This window comes from Mycteria americana, chromosome 1, assembly GCF_035582795.1.
Source record: "Mycteria americana isolate JAX WOST 10 ecotype Jacksonville Zoo and Gardens chromosome 1, USCA_MyAme_1.0, whole genome shotgun sequence".
Classification (NCBI taxonomy): domain Eukaryota; kingdom Metazoa; phylum Chordata; class Aves; order Ciconiiformes; family Ciconiidae; genus Mycteria; species Mycteria americana.
Genome location: NC_134365.1, coordinates 18,146,579 through 18,169,229, shown reverse-complemented (window position 1 = coordinate 18,169,229; position 22,651 = coordinate 18,146,579). Strand labels below are relative to the sequence as shown.

Sequence of the window (22,651 nt, the reverse complement as noted above, 5' to 3'; positions counted from 1 at the left end):
TGAAAGCAAATTTTGTATTTCATTCTCTCTCTTACAGAATCATTTCTACATGGTTCAAAGCCAGTATGTTTATGGGAGACAAAGGCAAGAGTTTGGAGTAAAATCACAACACCAGATGTTGCCAGATGCAGATTAAGGCTTACAACTTCCCAAACTGAATTAATGAAAGTCTGAACAAAAGTAATTATGTCAAGACTACAGCTTAGCAATAAGTTATTATTAGTTATGTATATTAATTTTTATTAATATACATTAATAACAAAAGAAGTTCCTGATGACTGAAAAAGACATTCAAAAGATCATAAATGTGCACTTGAAGACAAGATCTCATTATGATACACAATTCTGCTTCAAGTAATAGTAGGGATCTGAATAAAAGATTTTCATGCTGATTATATCTTGTTCCAGAATTAGTTTGCTTTTTATACCTGGCTAAAATCATCCATTGTAAGAATTATAATAAAAGCATTTAAAAAAAACTAAATTGAAAAGTCCTGTACAAAATGAAAAGACGACTGGCAGAAAACCAGAAATATTACCATATTATATTCTCCTCATGGCCTACAATTTAGAGATAATGGTCTATTTGAATCTAGCTCACTAAATGTACAGCTAGTAGCTATGACTGAGAAATACCTTCTTCTCACACAAAAGATATAGCCAGTACTCCAATAGTAAAAAGCCCAAGAGGGTGATCTCAAAGCAAAAGAAGAAAATACTAGAGGGGGGATGGAGGGAAGGAGGGAAGAACTAGTTGCCTCAGATAATCAAATGCAAGTAACAATTCTGTGGTATCCAATGCAAAATAGAGAAAACTATTACGAAAAAGTTAGTAGCGATCAAGGAAGACCTACCATTCTAGCTAAGAATTAAAAATACATCCTGTGTTTCCAGGTGGAAGTCGAACTCAATATTCAAAGTGCAACAAACAATAGTGACAAATATGTTTGATGAGACACTTCTACTTCCAGGTAGCATTCATTGGACTTCTGTAGCCTGTTCTTCTAAATCAAACTGTGTGCATTCATAACAGGGTTTATGCCTAACACTTTTTAAATTCCCCATCATGTTAAACTTCTGTTTTCTTCCCTTTTTTTTAAATTTGCCATGAAAATAGTAAGGTTTTGCTATTTAAAAGTTAAAGTGCTTACAGAGGTCAGGAATTTACAAACGATTTTACAGTCAATCTCAACTCTTGCTAAGATCTCTGAACTCTGTAATAGCATACAAATATAATCTCCATGGTAAAACATAAAAATATGATTTAAAAGAGATATTAAATAACTATAATGCCCAGTAAGCAGCACTTAAGAGTGGACCAAAGTATAATACAGTAATTACAACCATAAAATCAGATTAAAAAAATAACTACTAGTGAGCTAAACGAGATGGTTTTGTTAAAATGAAAAAGAGCTTTATGGCACAAATTAATTAAAACAATTATGAAATGCTTACAAGATTTTTAATCACTTCAGCACCAAGCTGACATATAAAGATGGACGAACAGAGAAGGTCCTTATTTTAATCGTTAATTTTCAACAGCAGCAATAAGGTCTAAATAAATTCTGTTTCCATTTCCAATTCAAAATGCTTCTGCATAGTTAAAGAATACCAGTTTTTTTCAACTATTACAATTAGAGCTCTTTTTTCCAGATACTTCAGCACAATCCTAGTTCAAAATTATAGGTGTCCATAAAATGCTTTACAATATAATCAAACATTAACATAATTTTGCACATACAATTAAGTATTCTTTAACCATACTTTAAAAAAAATCATTAGCATGATTTAATACGTAATGAAGATTGATCAAATGTCACCTATTACCACAGTTTAATCATCAGTTCATTGAATGAACACCCAAGATTCAAATTAAAAAACAAACAGATTAGTTAATCTATGTTTAAATTACTAGTAAGTTGTTTAATAAGAAGACATATTAGTCTTGGTTGATATTTTGCCTTTTTGAGATTCAGATTTTCCTAAATGAAAAAGCAAAACAATTTTTCTCTGCAGTTCAAAAAGTTCAATCAGCACAGAAACTGAATGTCCTTTAGAAACTATGGAAGTATCAAAACTACTCAATAGGTTTCTCTAAGTACTTTTTGGGCTTAACTCATCATATGAAATTAAGTTCTGAGCATAATCATGAAACGTTTGTGTTTGAAGCACTGGACAGTTCTATGGGAATAGGCATCTTTACCTCTTGGGATGAGAACGTGCTGAATGCCGAACACCAACTCAATGTTCAGAGGTGTGAAGTCTGGACACTGAAAACTTTAGCAGCCCAGAAAGAACACACAGCTCTTAAATCAACTCAGACATTAGGAAGGATAACTCCACCAGCATAATCCTATTCTAGTGAAGGATGTTTTATAAACATCTCCAATTAAATAAGAAACCATAACATGATACATAAATATTAAGAATTATATCAACCAACCTTTTAGACACATCTACAGCAACTATTTCAAAGCATGAGAAGTACACAGAATGGTCCAATTAAATAACCTCTTTCACTCTGGATAAACAAAAATACATATAAAAATGAAAAATTTTTAATTGACTGTTTCATGAAGAACTTCACCTGCACGTATATACACACAACACATTAAAATATGCATCTCTTGTACATATTTATAATTTCTGTGCGCATAAATAGCAAAAATATATACAAAGTATAAATTTAAGACCATGACACAAAAGTACTTTATTACAAGTCCTTACTTGTGGCACTATCTACAGAACTGCAGACAACTGACGAACCAAGACATTTGTAACCCAAGACAGAAATAAGTAAATAAAGTATGATTAGAGGAGCCAAGATTAATTTGTTCAGAACTCTAAAAAAAAAAAAACACATTATCTAATTTGTATTTCATTTGAAGTGAATGAAACAAACGCACTTATAATATGGCAGCAATAAAAAAAATTGGACTTGTAAAATCCTTACTATAACATGGTTTTAAAAGGTGAAAGAACATTTTAACTGCATCTAGGCATAAGTAAAAAGTATTTTCCCAAAAATACTATGTAGTATTTATTAAAACAATCGTTCTTTAAAAATAATTTGAACGTAACAACTTTAATTTTGCACTAAAAATACCCTCCTTTCTCTTGAAAAATTTGTAAATATTTTTTAGAATATTAAAATGCAAATAAACCAGAAATTGTTCCAATTATAGTATCATTTGTAAGAATACTTGTAGTTAACTCTCCAAAACAGATGGCCAGAAGATGCGTTCACTGTGGACACAGCAGAAATACTGAAATACTACTGAACCTTTGAAAAATGTAGCTGAATTCTAAATTAACTTCCTTATGGGAAAGACAAAACACAGCACTCTTTTTATGTTCTTATGTATTTTTCCATTACTTCCATTTTCAAAAGAAGGGGAAAAATATATATACAGCAACAGTAAAAGCTTTTTTCTTTTTTTTTATTTTAATAATTTTCTGCATTTTTATTTTTCCATTTATTGTTACTAAGATTCAAGGGCCTGTTCTATAAGATTGGTGATTACTGGTGAAAGAATCTGGAACACTAATAACACAGAATTTATTTAACTACAAGAAAACATAAGCACAGATGAGGGTGTGCAGAACACAGATGCAAACCCCAGGAGTTGTTCTATAAAAGAGGAAAAAATCTTCCCAAACTTACCCTCACAGAAGATGCAGAATATTTATACTAAGTTGAGTCATCAATACTGCCTTTATAGTTTATTGTAATGCTAATGAGAAGCCGACATAAATAAAAAGTAAATTTAACATTATAATAGTCTATTTTATTTTTTTCTAGAACTGCCTTCTTGCTAATTTACAGAGAATGCCACGCAATTTTAACATCTTTTATCAATGTTTATGAAAACCCAAGACTACTTATGTCTACAAATGCTCAGCCTTCTCCAAATGGCTACCTCAAACTAACGTAATTACCAGATGTCTTACAGTAAACTGAAGAATCTTGGACTCTCCCAAGCACGAAACCAGCCAAACACTAAACAGCTGTAAATTCTGGAAACACAAATGCTGAATTAATTTTGGCATTCCTACACCACGTTTCTTTGCTTTCAAGCCTAAATGAAGCAAAACTGGGAGACTGCATGCCCCGTGAGTGTGACCCTTTACAAACCACGAGAGATGGTTCATCATTTAGAGCAGAAAAGCTGTACTGACGTTACACGAAACAGAAAAGATAATTAGTTATAACAGATTCCTTATATTATTGAGCTATCTATTGATCCTCCCTCTCAATATTTTTTTATAATTCCTAGAACAATCTGAATGATGATGGCAAGGATATAAATGAGATTGAATAATGCTTCATTTTCAAATTCCATCTGGTCTATAACAACGTTCTGTTAACAAACTCAAAAATTCCATTAAACACATGATTCATCAAAATTATTTTCTGGAGTTTAAGCAGACTGCGATTATTATTAGATTAACAGAGTAGCTTGGCTGTTTGAAGTCTACTGCAATGTTCTGCAGTGTACGCACAAGGACAGTTACTTTGAAAGGAACTGTGATCCATAAGGCTGGGTTAATGAAGGTTGCTTGAATCACTAACATAATGCATTAACACTCTCTGAAGGGCGAGCATCACTTTTCATACACTGGTAGCCCATTACGATTAGCAAACAAGCTGTACAAGCTTCAAACACTCACGCAGCTACTTATTACGTTAAGATTCTCTTCACCATGCAGCCACCCAGCATCAAGAAAATAATGTGACACAGTAGCAACAGGAATATTATTTTCTTCCACAATAACCTTAATTAGCACTTAGGATATTTACAGTAAATACAAATCGTGAGATTTCTTTCTTAAAAAACGAAGTTACTGAATTCATATCAACCATACAGTTCCCTTCAGCTACAGCATAGCAGACCCAATATAAAGATAAAAAGACAAAAGCAAAAAGAAATGCAGACGAGCAAACAACAATTTGTAATTTAATCAAACTATGTCCTGATTCCATCAAAAAGCCAGCCAGGTCAGGATCCCTTACCTGAGGCATACAAAGTTTATGAAATGACAGCAGTACACATCCACCATTGCCTATCTAACAACTAAAACTTTATTTCAATCTTACATGTACTTTGGTATTTTTCTAGCAAAAGAAAGTAACTGAGTGCACAGTCTTCCAGACAAAAAAAACCATCCCTAAGAATACTGAAAGATGCGTATCTTTTACTATCCAAAACTTTACCTGGACCACTGTATTGTAAGGGTTGTGATCAGCAGTACCAAGTCCAGTTGACAGCTCATTACTAATGGCATCCCCCAGGGGTCAATACTGGGGCCAATACTATGCAACACCTTTATTTTAACAACTAATGATGGCACAGAGTGGACTCTCTGTGTTTGTGGATGATACCAGATTGGGACAAGTGGTTGACATGTCGAAAGTTAGGGCTACTATTTGGAGGGACCTTGGCACAGTGAAGGAATGGCTGATCAGAACCTCCTGAAGCTCACGAGAGGCAAACGTCCTGTATCTGGGATGGAATAGTCTCATGCAACGGTACTGACTGGGCACCAACTGGCTGGAAAGCAGCTCTGCCAGGAAGGACTTGGGGGTCCTGGTGGACAACAGGCTGTACTCAAGTCAGCAGTGTGTCCTTGCAGAAAGGAAGGCCAACTGTATTCTGGGCTTTCTAAGCAAGAGAGAAGCCAACAGGTCAGGAGAAGTGATTCTTCCTCTGTATTCACCACTTACGAGACCATGTCTGCAGCATTAGGTCCAATCTGGGACACTGGCATAGAAGAACAAGTGCAGTGGGGGACAACCAAGATAGTTAGGAAGCTGGAGCACTTTACACATGAAAGGAGGCTGACAGAACTGGGTTTGTTCAGCCTTAAAAAGAAAAGTCTATGAACAGCTGCAACCCTACCTAATGGGAGGGTTTAGAGAAGATGGAGCCAGATTCTTCTCAGCAGTACGCAGAGATAAAATAAAAGGCAGTGGACATTAGTTCCAGAAACAAAAATTCTAATCATTTATATGAAAAAAAAAAAAAAAAATCACAATGACTGTAGTCAAACCCTTGAACAGTCTTACCCAAGGAGGCTGCAGAATCACCATCCCTGGAGTTACTCAACACTCAACAGGGCAAGACTCTACACAGCCTGATCTAAGTTGGCCCTGTCCCCTTAGATCAAGAGAGGCAAGAGCAGAGGCTGAAGAAAAAATTGGATCCACATTTAGAAAGATAAATGAATAATTACAGCTTTTGATGCGGAACTACTTCAACAATGTCCTATTAAATACAGTCCTATAAAGACCTTACAAAATTATTTTAAATCAGATAAAAATCAGGAACTCACACTTTACTTTCAGTTACAAAGACTGGTAAAGGATAGTTTAAGAAAACACATTGATTTGCTACAACTGTCTCAGGTTTTTTTTTGTTCTTTAAGTGTAAAGGCTTAAAAATAATGCTTCCCAAACCTAACCATTGAGAAAAGTTATTTAACTATATCTCTAAAGCATTGAAGGTACAAATAAGCCTTCAGCATTTCTTTCTTTCTTAGAAACTAAACAATAATATATTGTATTATATTTAAAATTTTTATTAAACAAAACAATAAGGTTGATTATCAGAACGGTATTTTTCATTTTAAAAACTTGGTTAAAGAATTTGTTTATATAAATGTTCATTGACAAAGTTCAGGAAGTCTATCTGTAGGCATTATAATTATGTACTTCATTTAATATACAATCATTTGCTTCTATAAATAATTGAAATATAAACACCAATATTGATATAAGCATAAAATGACATAAAAAGTCACACTGCAAGCAGTTAGATTATTTTTGAAGTAATAAATACATATGCTTTAAAAATATTTTTAATATAAATATTTCGCTACCCTATATACAGAAGTATCCCCTTATATTTTTCATATTCATTTACATTTTAAACAGAAAAATGCATCTACAACAAAAAGTTTTACACACATTTACATTTATAGTGTACTATTACATAAACATTGTTCTCCTGCCCTTAGTTTTTGACCATTAAAAATTCTTTAACATCCTAAAAGGGCACAAAGAGCTTTATCAAATATTCAGGATGTAAATATGTGCAAGCCAATCCAAAATCTGCTATGGTAAGCACTGGTACAAAAAAACCTCACAGTATGTGTAATGAAAAGATGGAATTAATCTTTCCAAGAAGATTATCAAATATTAAGCTAGACAAGAAATATTTTTTCTATCTCATCATTGACAGGCTAGTGTCGCAAATATATGCCCGGTTCTGCTTGGCAACATTTTGTTAATACTCTGTTCATTAATTTAACAAACTATCAAGAGAGTATGTTCAGAATGGGCAAGCATTATCTCTTGCATTTCATTTAGTTAAACTCTGTTCTAGCAATATGACAGTCAGCATTTCATGAAGGGAATTATTTTAAGGATGAAGGTAGAAAATATTTCCAAGTGCCCTGCTAAAACATGAAAGCATAATCTAAAATTACCCCTGCACACACTGTAATTTATCTATAATATTAAAGATGTTATTTCCAGAGTTCATAATTAATTGGATTCCACAGAGAAATTATTCAGGCATTCCAGATAGCAAAATGATGCACAAAGGCACAAAACATAGTGCCGAAGGACAACCATAAACAACCACTGTGACTTACCCGAATTACAACAATCATTGAGCTTAATGTGAAATGAATACTGGGTGCATTTTGTATGTGGTCATTACTCTGCTGCAAAGAAATTGCCACTGAATTTTGATTATATTGCCTTAATAAAAAGTAATGAAAGTGGCTCATGCTCTAGTGGCTTTCTTTTAAATGATACACGACAGTGATCTTGCAAAGGCCAGTGCGCCACAAATTGATTGAGTATGACACCTCATATGAGGAAGGCGATCTTAGCCCACCGTTGTAGGTAACTGCAGTAATGTTGGCTTGACTTCTTGCAAACATTCTAACCACTTTCAATGAAATACCAGTTCAAAATTAGGTTAGCTTTTAAGACTTACCATCGATCCGACTAACAAGTTCTTCCAACATTTTCACTTTCTTTTGAATTCCTGGCTGTGCAAACGTGTAGTTGTCCTGAAGAAGAGACCATATACAAGTATAAGTTTGTGGAGGAAAAAAAAAAAGTTTCTTTTCCTTCAATTACTTATCTCAATCCATGAATTCTTCTATGTTTTGTTACGGTGTGTTTTGTTTTTACATTTCCTAGGTCTGCTTCTATCTGTTAAGCAATAAATCATCACATTGTATAGTCCTACTTCAAGTCCCTGTCTCTAACAACATACCCTATAGCTATTGCTGCATCAATTGCTCTCTACTTGCTAATCTATGCCCCTGAAGTTATACCTTTATTGCGAAAGTCCACGTAGCTTTAAAAGGCTGTCATCTTAAATGCCAAAATGTGCCAATGCTAGAGATTTGTTTAAGGTGATTTTTTTCCTCATAAATTTACAGTTTTATCACAAATAATGTAGGAAATACTAAAATTTAGACCATAATCAGTGACAGGATAAGAATTTGATCTTTAGAAGTTCAGAATAATAACTTCCAGCAGCATAAGAAATCAAAAGTCTATTTCAGTGGAGTCATGACTGTTCTTAACCCAAGATTACAGTTAATATCATGAATTAAAATCTAACACACAAGCTATATAGCCAAAATGGCAGGGTATTTGCATGTATTTGTTTGAAGGTATTAACTCTAACTGGATTTTTTAGTTTTGGATTGCAGCTCTATAATATAGTCTATAGTTTGAAATAATGAGAAAGAGAAAGATATCTCCACTTTAACCCCAAAGTGATAAATCTTTTTAAATAAAGACATTATTTAAATACACAGCAATGTTTCTGAATATTTGGTTGACAATCCCTCCAACTCAACTCATTTTGTTATGGTTTTCTATATATAGAGATTCAAGAAAATAAAATTTCCAATATATATTTTAAAATAAGAAAGTTGCTATGTAAAACTGTTTTCATGTAACCACTACCTACACAGAAAACCAGGGTAAAGGATTTTTCATCTCAGCTGCTATTGTTTGAATAATTCCTTTATAAAAATCAATTGGAGAGTTGAGCAACTATCCCAAAAATCATCCTAAAAATTTTTTCACTGATGCTGGAATATTAATTTTTCTTGACTTGATTTCAAATGTTAACTTGGCCTTAGAGTAAAGGGATGAATATCAGTTCATTTTTATGTACCTTAAGACATTTTTCTTTTTATTTAAAAAAAAAAGGCCATATTGACTTTCTTGACAATATTTACATGGGCTTTTTTATTTTTATTTGTTTTATGAAATTGAATTGCAATTTAATCTTCAAATTCTATTAAACCTGCCATAAAGAATGAAACCTAATAGTTCACAAAAGAAAATTATACACTAATAATTCTGTTCGTTACAGTACTTCAGCCAACAACAGTGGTTTACAGTACTAAAGTCTATTATGTGCTCTGATCGCTTGTAACTGACCACAGTAGCAGCTATTTAAAAAATTATAGCTAAGTTCTCTACTGGTCTAGCAGTAGCATTTTCACAGTATTTGATGATAGAAATCAATGTATAAACCAAAACAGTGCTGGCGAGGAAGCAAAGATAATTCTCTGAATTTTAGAATTTTCCACAGGCATCACCAACTGAAATAGGCAACCATTTCATCTTGTTGGCGTTGTCTCTCAAGTAGAACATAAGCATCCTCAGTAGTGCAACAAAGCATCAAAATTGAAAGCATGGAAAGTGTCACACAGAATTCAAATCTATAATCTTATTTCAGGGACAGAGGAACTACCTCATGCACTGGGACAATACCTTTTATACAAGTCTGACACACTCCTGTATTAGTCATGTATCACATCCAGGATACAGCATCTTTAGGAAATAGTGTATTCATTTTCTTTACAGAAAACTGTAATGAAAACTGTATTCAATTTTTTTCCAAATGTTTATATACTGTTCTATCTATTTATTTATTTAAAGAAAGTTAACTGGTATTTCTAGAAGTAGTACTGTACTCAAGTACAGCAATAAGGTACGCAATTGTTTAACCTATAACAGATCCTCTGTAACAGTATCATCACGTATTTAACACTGAAAGCCAACACAGAGCTAAAACACTACTACTTCAGTCATTAGTCTCTCCCCAGATAGTGCAACTCCCAACTGTGACCTGTGACTCTGAAACTGTTTCCTTTCTCAAAGTACCATTTACTCCATACACACCTGGAAATGCAATCCAAAACTGCCATCTTGGATCTGAAAAGAGATGTTTGCTCTTCACTCTATCTTTTGCCTATTCATTTATTTTTCTGTCCGTTATTTCAGCTGCAAATGAACACATCTGGGAGGCACTATTCTACTTGTGCTGACTCATCTAACTGGAAAGATCTTTGTTGGCTCCCCCAGTTCTCTCTTCTAATTAAACTACACTGTACATATTCCCTCCTATGACACTTGTAATTGACTTTCTGGATTTTGCAAAACTGTGAGAAGGACTTTGTAAACATAAAAAGTATTCTGTCACCTATTTTTCTTCCTCCTTTTGTGTTTATAGATGGAGGAAAAAGCTAGCAACACTGGTAAAATAAAAAACATGTCAAACTCATGAAAACTAATGAATTATTTCTCAGGGCAATATAGAAGTACAGTGGTTAAGATTTTAATTCCTCTATCATACAATTTAATTGGTGATAGCAGCTTCAAAATTTGACTCAACTTTACTCCCAACTCTTCTACCTCCTCCCCCCCAAGCAGCACAGGGGGATGGGGAATGGGGGTTGTGGTCTGTTCATAACACTTCATCTCTGCCACTCCCCATGGGCCACATGTCCTGCCAGAAAGCCTGCTCCTGCACAGGCTCCTCTCCACAGGCCACAGCTCTTGCCAGGAGCCTGCTCCAGCATGTGCTCTCCACGGGTTGCAGCTTCCATCACGGCATCTCCACTTGCTCTGGCATGGGGTCCTCCATGGGCTGCAGGTGGATATCTGCTCCGCTGTGGACCTCCATGGGCTGCAGGGGGACAGCCTGCCTCACTATGGTCTTCTCCACGGGCTGCAGGGGAATCTCTGCTCCTGGAACACCTCCTCCCCCTCCTTCTTCACTGACCTTGGTGTCTGCAGGGTTATTTCTCTCACTTGTTCTCACTCCTCTCTCACAGCTGCTGCACAGTGGTTTTTACTCTTTCTCAAATATGTTATCAGAGAGGCACCACCAGCATCACTGATGGGCTCAGCTTTGGCTAGCAACAGGTCCACCTTGGAGCTGGCTAGAACTGGCTCTGTGTGCTGATTTTGGCTGAGATAGAGTTAATTTTCTTTAGAGTAGCTGGTATGGGGCTATGGTTTGGATCTGTGCTGAAAACAGTGTTGATAACACACGGATGTTTTAGTTGTTGCTGCACTAGTCAAGGACTTTTCAGCTTCCCATGCTCTGCCAGGTGCAGAAGAAGCTGGGAGGGGGCACAGCCAGGATAATTGATCCAAACTGACCAAAGGGCTATTCCATACCGTATGGCATCATGCTCAGTATATAAAGCTGGGGAAGAAGAAGGAAGGGGGGGACGTTCGGAGTGATGGCGTTTGTCTTCCCAAGGAACCATTACGCGTGATGGAGCCCTGCTTTCCTGAAGATGGCTGAACACCTGCCTGCCCATGGGAAGGGGTGAATGAATTCCTTGTTTTGCTTTGCTTGCATGTGTGGCTTTTGCCTTCCCTATTAAACTGTCTTTATCTCAGCCCACGAGGTTTTTCACTTTTACTCTTCCCATTCTCTCCCCCATCCCACCGGGGAGGAGTGAGCGAGCGGCCATGTGGGGCTTAGTTGCCGGCTGGGGCGAAACCACAACACTCTGTCCAACACGGGGTCTCGTCTCACAGAAGACGCCCCTGCAACTCCCCTGCTACCAAAACCTTGCCACGTAAACCTAACACAAGTTCTCTGATAACTTTTGCAGAAAAAAGTGTTCCAGTATTCAACTCACCTACCTATTCCCCCTCACAATTGTGGGTCCTCACAGGAACATTTCATTACTCATCCTGCAAGTTTTTGTTATATTTCCTCATTTATTCCTTGTGTAACTTTGACCATCAATACTTAGCAAAAGACAAACTCTGAAAAAGTCTTAAGTAACTGACAACAGGACTGTCTTGCCTCAACAGATCTTCAGCAAACAGTTAACATAAACTGTCTTATATTTCTAACTACTGTGCTGACGCTTTGTAGTAAGTATTCACATATGACAAAGTATGCACAAGCACACAACAGAATCTATGATAAACATTAAAAAATCATGCATTGGGTGTACAATATCTAAATTCCTTGATGTTCTGCTCAGATAGCTTCCAACATACTTTCAGTGAACTATGCTAACCTACTTCACAGCTGAATAGTTATAATATCTAGTTCAGACTCTGACACATAATTAGTTTCACCTTACAATACAGAAGGTTAAGACTTTATAATGTCACAAGGGCTCAAAACTTGCTTCAGTCTCAAATCTTTGTGTTAGTAGTCTGTAGAAGCTGTAGAAGCTGTAGAAGCTAGCATAACCACCTCACTGCCCTGCAACTACAACCAGGTCTGGCAGGACTTCTCAAAAAATAATCATGATAATCTAAAATAAAATATTTCAATTATAGCCCTCACTAAACATGAGAAAATGTATTAGGTAATTCCTTACATTTTTTTAAAGGTTAGAGAAATTCTAAATAGAAGAAACTTGATTAAAAAGTGAAAATAAAGAAAAAATGCACTGAACAAATTTAACTGGGGCTATCCTCCCATACTCACAAAAAGAAAGAGAGAGAGAGAGATCACAGTTTCTAAAAGCATGTTTAACCACTGGGTATCAAGTCCCATCCATTTTGCTAGCTCTATTCTGAATGCTGACAGTAAGATATAACTTGGAAAGGTGTTTACCTTGAAAAGTAAGTCCTAAAGTGACCTTTTCTGTGGATACACTGAGAAAGTGATACTGAGTGAACTAAGGATGGTCCTACTTGCATTCTTAATATCCTCCAAATGTTGGAGTATCTACACTATAACGCCGCTAGCATTTTTTATTTGTCTGTCAGGAACAAAACACCAAAGTAGATTCTACTATTTTCAACCACATCTATCAATGAGATTCTTATTAGTCACTCTGATGCATATTGTAACAAATATACTCCATTTCTAATCATCATACGCAGCCACAGTACTGACTATTATCTGTTCAAAATATTACTAACTTATGATGGAGTGCTAAAAAGGACACAGATGCTTTTTAAGTGCATATTAAATGTAGTTCCAAAGCAACTGTTCAGTAAGTTCAACGTATCTCCATTTCATTTTAATTTTAAATCTCTTCCAAAATACTACAGGTACTTCATAACAATGAGTCTGTAATAAATCTGGAAATCTTTCTTTCCGACTTCTTCAATTATTTCAATTACACGTGGGAAAAGGAATGTAAACAGCATTTGTGAATGCCATCTGGTGTATAAGTACAAAGGTAGCTGTAAGCACACACAGAAGGTATCAAATACCTACTGAGTATTATATACAAATATAATAACATATGTATATTATTAATTATATTTAATAAATTTCTAAGTAATATATATACATATACGTCCTTCTGTCTGTATATATAAATAGATATATAGACACACACACTTTATATATTTACACACACAAACAAATGAAAACACACTATATTACTTTTTCTACTTAGGAATGCAACTTTTCTTATCTACACATCAGAAATTTTAACATTTTAGATGCTTTGCCCTTCTGCACTGATTTATATTATTCAAAAATACATAGAAGGAATTTCAGAGTATTAAAAATTGTTTCCCAGGGCCAGAAAATGAAACAAATTTGCAACTCTCTAAGCTAAGAACCTTGGGGAAACAATGCCCTCTGAATGATACAGAGCCTTACTGCACTAAATATATTGCATATATGACCTTTACTAGAGTTGCCATCAGGAATACTTTCTATTTTGAAAATAGCTAAACAAAGTCCCCCATCTTTTTCTTTAAATAGGTGATGACAGGATAATTTTAAGAGAAAAAGAAAGCTGAAGAGGAAAGGAAAACAACCTTTTATGTCATCACAGAAGGAGAAATAGAGCCAGCCAAATCGAAAGGAAAAAACACTGTCAATAATTTGACAATAATGTCTGCAGCCAAACACCAGTATAGGCACAGTGCTTCTCATCTTTTTAGGTCACACAAACTGTTCACCAACAATGTACTGATGAAAATATCAGAACCATTTACAGAAGCAAACGGAAAGTTTTGACACAAAGTCTTCATGTCTTGTTTGTTTGTTTTTAATAAGGTTTAATCAACCAGATCAGAGCTTTTAAATATAAAGGACACATTAAGCAATCTGTATACGGCATACCTATTTTCTCTACTGATGTATATTTAAGAATTCCTATACACCAATTTAGGTATGTTTAAGTATATTATCACATGAACAAAAGACAAATGGAAGAAAAAAAGCTTTTTGAAGTTGTATATTTTTCTCATTATGTCTGAAAGGGATCTTCTCAATTTTATTTTTTAAACTCATTTAAGTAATTCATTCACATATTTGTGTATCCTCTAAGCAAACTCCTACTAAAAATCTTGGCTCACCTTGCTCTCAAAGTTATGTGAAAAGGTGGGGGCAGGTGGGAGGGAAGCATGACACTTAGATGATGATAGCCATCATGTATATTAACACTATCGATGGTAGGCACAGTTTACCCAAAATGTTTCTTGAAGCTGGAGATTATAATGTAAATGCAATCTTAAATACAGTTCAGGAGAGAGAAAGAGTGTGCATGTACAAGAACAAACACACAAGTGTGCTGGAGCATGCTGTTTGCACATATTCCATAGCATGTTCCATAATTACTCCAAGATACTTCCTTTAAAAGAAAAGATCTTTCAACCTTCGTAATTATTAAACCTGACTTTTGAAAACTTAAAACTTATTAAGCAGTAGAAAAGTGATTTACAAAGCGTTGCAGCCCAGTATTTTCCACACAGAAAACATTATCTTATTTATTCCTACATAACATGATGGAAAAAGCAACATCTTATTAAAAAGTAGGTGCTGGTTCTCGTGTTATAATAGTATCCATAGTCTCAGAATCAAAGACCCAATCTTCTACTGGGCTATGTAATCAAACCTCAGTCTTACACAAGTGGATGTATTATAAATTACAGAAACTGTTAAAGTAGCAAAAAAAGAAGTGCTCAGGTGTATTTTTGGATTATGGCGTAGGCCAGACAACAGTTCAAATCTGGGTAAGAGCTAGAAATCATAAACATGGACACTTACAACCCCAAAAGCTGATGCTGTAAATTTTAGATAGAAGATAAGATATTTTTATTCTGAAGCATACTGATAGCACAGTATATTTCATCTAAAACACAGAAACCAATGTCTTTCATATATGCATTCAGAACCGATTAACTATAGATTTGTTCTCTTCCTGAAAATTTTACTCTCAGTGACATGTTATCAAACTGCGTTATTGGCTTCCAAAGAGACACAGGCTCCTTAAGAGCTTCTGAAGGCACCTGTCCCGAAGAAAAACTACAGCCCTCAGGATAAATCCTACTGATGCCCTCAATTTTCTATTACTTGAAGTCCCAACAAAGGCATTGCTACAAACTTAAAACTGGGTACTGGGCCAAACAAAAAACCACCTTGTTTTATTCCCTTTTAAGAGCAGTCAGCAGCAAATGACTACACGGGACAATAGGAGCAAAATAAACCCGCAGGGATATGCAGCATTCTTTCAGTTTCCAGTTTGCAGCACTGAGACTTCCCTAACTCAAGGTGGTATCTTGGCAATTAAAGTTGTTTGAAGACTTTTCTTCAACCAAACTTCAAACCGTTCAGGTTCTAAACCCATGTAAAATGCTTCTCATCCTTTGACAAGTAGTCCCACAGCTTAGTTACTCAACCACTCTTTTTTAAGCCTGTCACTCAGCAGTATTACGAGACACTACCTAGGTCTTGCATCAGAAGAGATGGAAAGAAACTACTCCCTATTCACCTTCTTCATGCAGCTCATCATTTTAAAGACTTTTATTACATTCCTCCACTTAGCTAAGTCATCCAAGCTGAAGAACTTAATCCATCACCCAGAAACTGTTTCATACCTTTTATCACACTTATCTTGCTCCATTATTTTTTTTTTTAACTTTCAATCCATCATTTCAAAATGGGATGAACAGCAGGGATTAGAACAGCATACAGAGCACAAACTCCTTTTAGGTTTCAAAAGTAGCAAAGTGATGTTTTCTCTTTTGAGGACGACTTACATAAACCTTTCTCCTCCCTACGTGGTAACAGGCAATGCTTCTACCATGGACGCTTAGCTTCTTTATGAACTTCTGGTAAAGGACTGTATCAAAATGCATTTGGGAAATTCAATTAAATAGTACAGTTGTTCACAGTCTCACTGATTCCTTCCAAAAGCTACCAGATTTGTGCTGTTTTACAGGAGTTGTAGAAAATGTTAAATAATATGTTTTTTATCCTTTAACCATTAATTCTGTTTATTTTTACACTTTCTACAAACTTTCCTGATGTGCATGTCTAATTATCTTGCTCTCCTGAATCCCCTTGAGAGCATTTTCAAAATCTGATGTCCTACCCACCCCATTCCATTCCTCTCATACCAAAGCAGTTCTGAGCATTGATCTTCTTGTTTACCCATTACCAGAGACCCTCATAAGGAGGTAATCACAGATACTCTTCAAACTGAGCAGAGTTAGCAACTGCCTCTGAAATGCTTACTAGGCATCCTGATGGACAGTATCCCAGTGATGCATTCAATCTCCTCAAACTGATGGGGAGGAATAGAAGTCCTCCAGTGACCAAGCAAGCCACTAGAAATTTCAGGAGAGTCCCAAAAGATCTCTCATGGACAGGCGCTAGTCCAAACTCAGCAATTTGCATGCAAAGCTTATTCTTGTGGCATACTCCTACTATACAGTCAGTGATATCACAAACAATAGATTTAATTACAATTCTTCTAAATCAATGCACGATTTATATTTTGCGAAGTAGACACTAATGCTGTATGACTCAGGCTCATTGTTAATGACAGTCTCAGTGTAGACGAGTTTGAAGGATCATTTATTCCAAAAATCTCAAATGTTGACATTTTTTATCTCGGTTTTTGGTACATCAAGAGTTTCGAGATCTACTCTGAAATAATCTGTCTGAGGCCAGATCATCAACAACCATGACAGAGTTCTTAGCTGCTCAGACTAAATCTACCCAGAGCCATACAGGAAGACCATAGCAAAAACGCTTTTTCTACGTTTTACCTATTCCAAGTTTTGAACAGACAATAGCAGGCATGCTTTAATTATTGTCACATCAAAAGAACAGGACTAACATAACAATTGTGTTAACTACATTCCAATAGCTCGTAATTACAACTCCTCTACTGCCTCAGTTTGTTTAACTTCCTAGTGTTGTTCAATAAAATGTATTTTTTTTTAATTCAGGTACTAATAAACTCTTCAAAGAACTCTATGAAGAGGAGCTTCAAACAAGACTTTGAAGATCTGAAGGTCCTTTGGAAAAGGAAAAGTCACACAGAATGACACAATACTGCATGTGTTTTCCCCTCAAAAAAGTCTGCCCTTAATGGTATTCATTCTTAACGCTAATTTATGTGTATTCTGTGTAAGAACATTCTCTTGAATTGAGAAAGGTAAAACCTGCTTACTGAAAAGTTTCTAGACTCTTGTTCTACTTTGAATCTTCTTTTCCTTCACTCTAAGTTTAAAACACCATAAAAGAGTATCTGCTCCAACAGATTATGTAAGAAAAAGAGAAGCAGACATCTGAGTATGAATATAGAAAGGATTCGGATAGAAGCACCTGTTGTGGCCATGCTTATGTTTCAGAAGATTTGAGTCTCACATATGACATGCAGACAGAGTAACAGAAAAATACCATTTAGGGGTATCATTTGATAAGTGATCACTAAAAATGTTGAAGTTGTCCATTTCTCATTAGAAGAAAAGCCATTCTAGAATCCTGAACAGGCACAAATGCCTGCCCTAATTGCAGAACCTATTTCTCATGAAATTTCTCATGTTTATGATTTTCCAATTAATATCTAAATTTGAAAAACTGGATATTTGAATTTAAAATTGTTCATAAGTTAGAAATAGCTTTATGGAAGCCACTGATAATGAAAAGAATAAGAGTAATCCCAAGGTATTGTTTATTCATCAGAATAGAAGTCTCCACTCAACAATAAACTCACTTTCGGCAAGACAGAGCAATCTGTTTGCAATCATCACCAGTCATCCCTGTAATTATATACATTATCATTCATAAAGTTTTACAACACAACTTGCACTTCAATTCTAAAATAAAAAGCTGTTACTTTTATAAGTGTTTGAAAACAGAATTCTGATCAAGCAATCCATTGTTTTTCCTTAGAATAGCCAAAGCTTCAAGCAAAAATACCACCATGTTTTGTCATTCTCAGGATCCACCTTGGACAAGACACTAGCATAAAATGAACAATCTAGATTTCTGGAAATTACTAAACAGTTATTACCATATAGAAATTTCATCTCACAGATGGAGTTACAGCAGTAGTAGCTGCAGGAACAGATACAGAGCATGAATATGCAGCTCAAACGTTAAGAGAACTAAATACAGAAATAACTACTGCTAGAATTTCTGACAAACCCTGACAGGACTTCCACATTTCTAAAACATGCATTTTGACTGGCATTAGAATCTGTTTATACAGAAATTGGAGCACGAATGCAGTACTGTCTTTCAGTATCAGCTATACAGAATCACAGAATCGTATAGGTTGGAAAAGACATTTAAGATCATCGAGTCAAACCGTAAACCTAATGCTACCAAGACCACCACTATACCATGTCCCTAAGCACCTCATCCAAACGTCCTTTAAATACCTCCAGGGATGGCGACTCAACCACTTCCCTGGGCAGCCTGTTCCAATGCTTGATAACCCTCTCGGTGAAGAAAAATTTCCTAATGTCCAGTCTAAACCTCCCCTGGCTCAACTTGAGGCCATTTCCTCTTGTCCTATCACTTGTTACATGGGAGAAGAGACCGACCCTCACCTCTCTACAACCTCCTTTCAGGTAGTTGTAGAGAGCAATAAGGTCTCCCCTCAGCCTCCTTTTCTCCAGGCTAAACAATCCCAGCTCCCTCAGGCACTCCTCATAAGACTTCTGCTCCAGACCCTTCACCAGCTTCGTTGCCCTTCTCTGGACACCCTCCAGCACCTCAATGTCTCTCTTGTAGTGGGGGGCCCAAAACTGAACACAGTATTCGAGGTGCAGCCTCACCAGTGCCGAGTACAGGGGCACGATCACTTCCCTAGTCCTGCTGGCCACGCTATTTTTGATACAAGCCAGGATGCCACTGGCTTTCTTGGCCACCTGGGCACACTGCTGGCTCATATTCAGGCGGCTGTCAACCAACACTCCCAGGTCCTTCTCTGCCAGGCAGCTTTCCAGCCACTCTTCCCCAAGCCTGTAGCGTTGCATGGGGTTGCTGTGGCCCAAGTGCAGGACCTTGCACTTGGCCTTGTTAAACCTCATACAATTGACCTTGGCCCATCGATCCAGCCTGTCCAGGTCCCTCTGCAGAGCCTGCCTACCCTCCAGCAGATCAACACTCCCACACAACTTGGTGTCATCTGCAAACTTACTGAGGGTGCACTCGATCCCTTCATCCAGATCATTGATAAAGATATTAAACAGAACTGGCCCCAACACAGAGCCCTGGGGAACACCACTTGTGACTGGCCGCCAACCGGAGTAAACTCCATTCACCACCACTCTTTGGGCCCGGCTGTCCAGCCAGTTCTTTACCCAGCAAAGAGTACACCCATCCAAGCCATGAGCAGCCAGTTTCTCCAGGAGAATGCTGTGGGAAACTGTGTCAAAGGCTTTACTGAAGTCCAGATAGACAACATCCACAGCCTTTCCCTCATCCACTAGGCGGGTCACCTTGTCGTAGAAGGAGATCAGGTTGGTCAAGCAGGACCTGCCTTTCCTGAACCCATGCTGGTTGGGCTTAATCCCTTGGTTATTCTCTACATGCCATGTGATAGCACTCAGGATGATCTGCTCCATCAGCTTCCCCGGCACCAAGGTCAGGCTGACAGGCCTGTAGTTCCCCGGGTCCTCCTTCCGGCCCTTCTTGAAGATGGGTGTCACATTAGCTAATCTCCAGTCAGCAGGGACCCTCCCCAGTTAGCCAGGACTGCTGGTAAGTGATGGAAAGGGGCTTGGTGAGCACTTCTGCCAGTTCCTTCAGTACTCTCGGGTGGATCTCATCAGGCCCCATAGACTTGTGAGTGTCTAAGTGGTGCAGCAGGTCACTAACCATTTCCCCCTGGATTATGGGGGCTCCATTCTGGTCCCCGTCCCTATCTTCCAACTCTGGGGGCTGGGTACCCAGAGAACAATTGGCCCTGCTATTAAAGACTGAGGCAAAGAAGGCATTAAGTACCTCAGCCTTTTCCTCATCCTTGGTCACTGTGTTTCCTCCCCCATCTACTAGGGGCTGGAGATTCTCCTTAGCTCTCCTTTTGCTGCTAATGCATTTGAAGAAGTGGTTTTTGTTGTCTTTTACAGCAGCAGCCAGACTGAGCTCTAGCTCAGCTTTGGCCCTTCTAATTTTCTCCCTGCACAGCCTCGCTACACCTTTGTAGTCCTCCTCAGTTGCCCGCCCCTTCTTCCAGAGGTCGTAGACTCTCCTCTTTTTCCTGAGTTCGAGCCAGAGCTCTCTAGTCAGCCAGGCCGGCAATAATACGATGTTAGTGGAGACTCTGAAGACTGCTTGGGAGACAGTTATATCATGTATCATGCTTGCCCTGAACGCACCACATTTGCAGTGCTATGTTCAGCTGAGGAAGGCAGGAGGAAAGACTACTTTCTCCATTGACCTAAGCTTACCAGAAGCGTTGGGCTGATGTATACCCAGAAGTCCTAGACAAGCTATCATTGCATTTGCACAGGTAGGCCCTGAGGTACCTGTGATACAGAAACTTGACCCATGCATGAAAGCACACATGCAACAGACACACGGTTCACATGACAAGAGACAAGTAAGAGACAGATGCAGACACTTACAGTACGTATTCCTTATGTTTGTCTATCTTGGCTAACGAACCCATATTCTCAGACAACAGATCTGCAATTTATCATAACCCTAAACTAGCTATCCAAATGAATTGCAGACATAATCAAGAAACTTGTCTTGCAAGAGTTTAATGAAAAGGTACAAAGAAAACTATCTTCCACCTATTTTTTCCTTCAAAATAAACCTTTGGAAGGTCCTATGAACAATTTTCAGAAGAGCTAGCATCAGTTATTTCTGTATGTACTTCTCAACATTCAAGCTCCATATTCATGGTATTCATCTGTTCCCACAGACCTCTGAAAGGCTTTCCAAGCAGCATTCCATCCATCCATTCATAATTCAGACTTGAGGCACACATTAGCAACAACCTTCCATAACTCAGGAGCTAGAAAGAACTTTGCAGGATTCCCTTTGCAGATCATAACTCTTGCTATTTAATCAGCCATAGAAATAGCTAATATATACCTCAGTATACTCCAGTTCCTGGAAATGAATTATCTTCCTTTTATTCTAAAAATTCCCAGGCCCTGATAAATAATGGTATTAATATTTTATTGCCATTTTTAATACATCTGGTTAGATCATTATGCAATGCATATATTTCCCCTTTCGTTATTTTATTACCATTATACTTGAAGTTAAAATTAAGAGTTACACTGTATTTTATACATGAACATTACGTTTTCAGGTGGCACAGATCCACATGAACTTTTTACTTGAATGTTAACAGGACTCTGTTGAGGCAAGTGTTATAAAGGATGATTTAGTAATAAAAAAAGTTAATTACAACAGATATATGGGAATGTCTGCTTAGTTAAGTGGAAAAAATACTTGTGGGATAAGTTCTAGTTTTCCCATATGCACAGCCATTATTCTCACAGGTGAAAATGCAAAAATACTCAAGTGTCATCTACAGTGGAGAAGTGTTCTAAAGACAACCAGCTTTATCTTAAGCATGGTGGACTGACATCTGAAACATTTTATCTTTTGACTGTTCAACTTGAAATGCAAGACAAAATAGTTTTGGAAATTCACTAGCTATAAAAAATCTAGGAATACATGATTCTTATTCACAATAGGAATGCACCAAAATACTGTCATATAGATTAAAAATGTGAAATTATCAACTAACGTGTTGAAAATCATCAAGAATGGTGGTCTTATTTAGACATATTTTGCACATGGCTACACACACCCTCAGAAGCAGGCTTTTATAAATCAGCATTAGAGCATCTTGCAAGAATACAGGGTGGAGACTAACTGGCTGGGGAGGAGTTCTGTGGAAGAGGACCTGGAAGTCTCAACAGACAGCAAGCTCAGACTGAGCCAGTGGTATGCCCTGGCAGCAAAGGTGGCCAGCAGCCTCCTGGGCCGGTAGATCAAGGGAAGTGATTATTCCCACTCAGCACTCATTGTGGAATCACTGAGCTTGGCAGGGACCTCTGGAGACCATCTAAGCCCAACCCCTGCCCAAAGAAGGGTGACCTGGACAAACTGCT

General features: G+C 37.1%; 1 protein-coding gene across 2 annotated transcripts in view; it reads right to left on the bottom strand.

The window, feature by feature from the left end:
* Positions 1-22,651, bottom strand: part of TBC1D22A (TBC1 domain family member 22A) — a 189,268-nt gene that overhangs the window by 89,588 nt on the left and 77,029 nt on the right. For both annotated transcript variants that reach the window (XM_075492382.1, XM_075492373.1), the window contains exon 10: positions 8,007-8,082. In XM_075492382.1, coding sequence (XP_075348497.1) covers positions 8,007-8,082 — 76 coding nt within the window. The remainder of the gene's footprint in view (positions 1-8,006; positions 8,083-22,651) is intronic.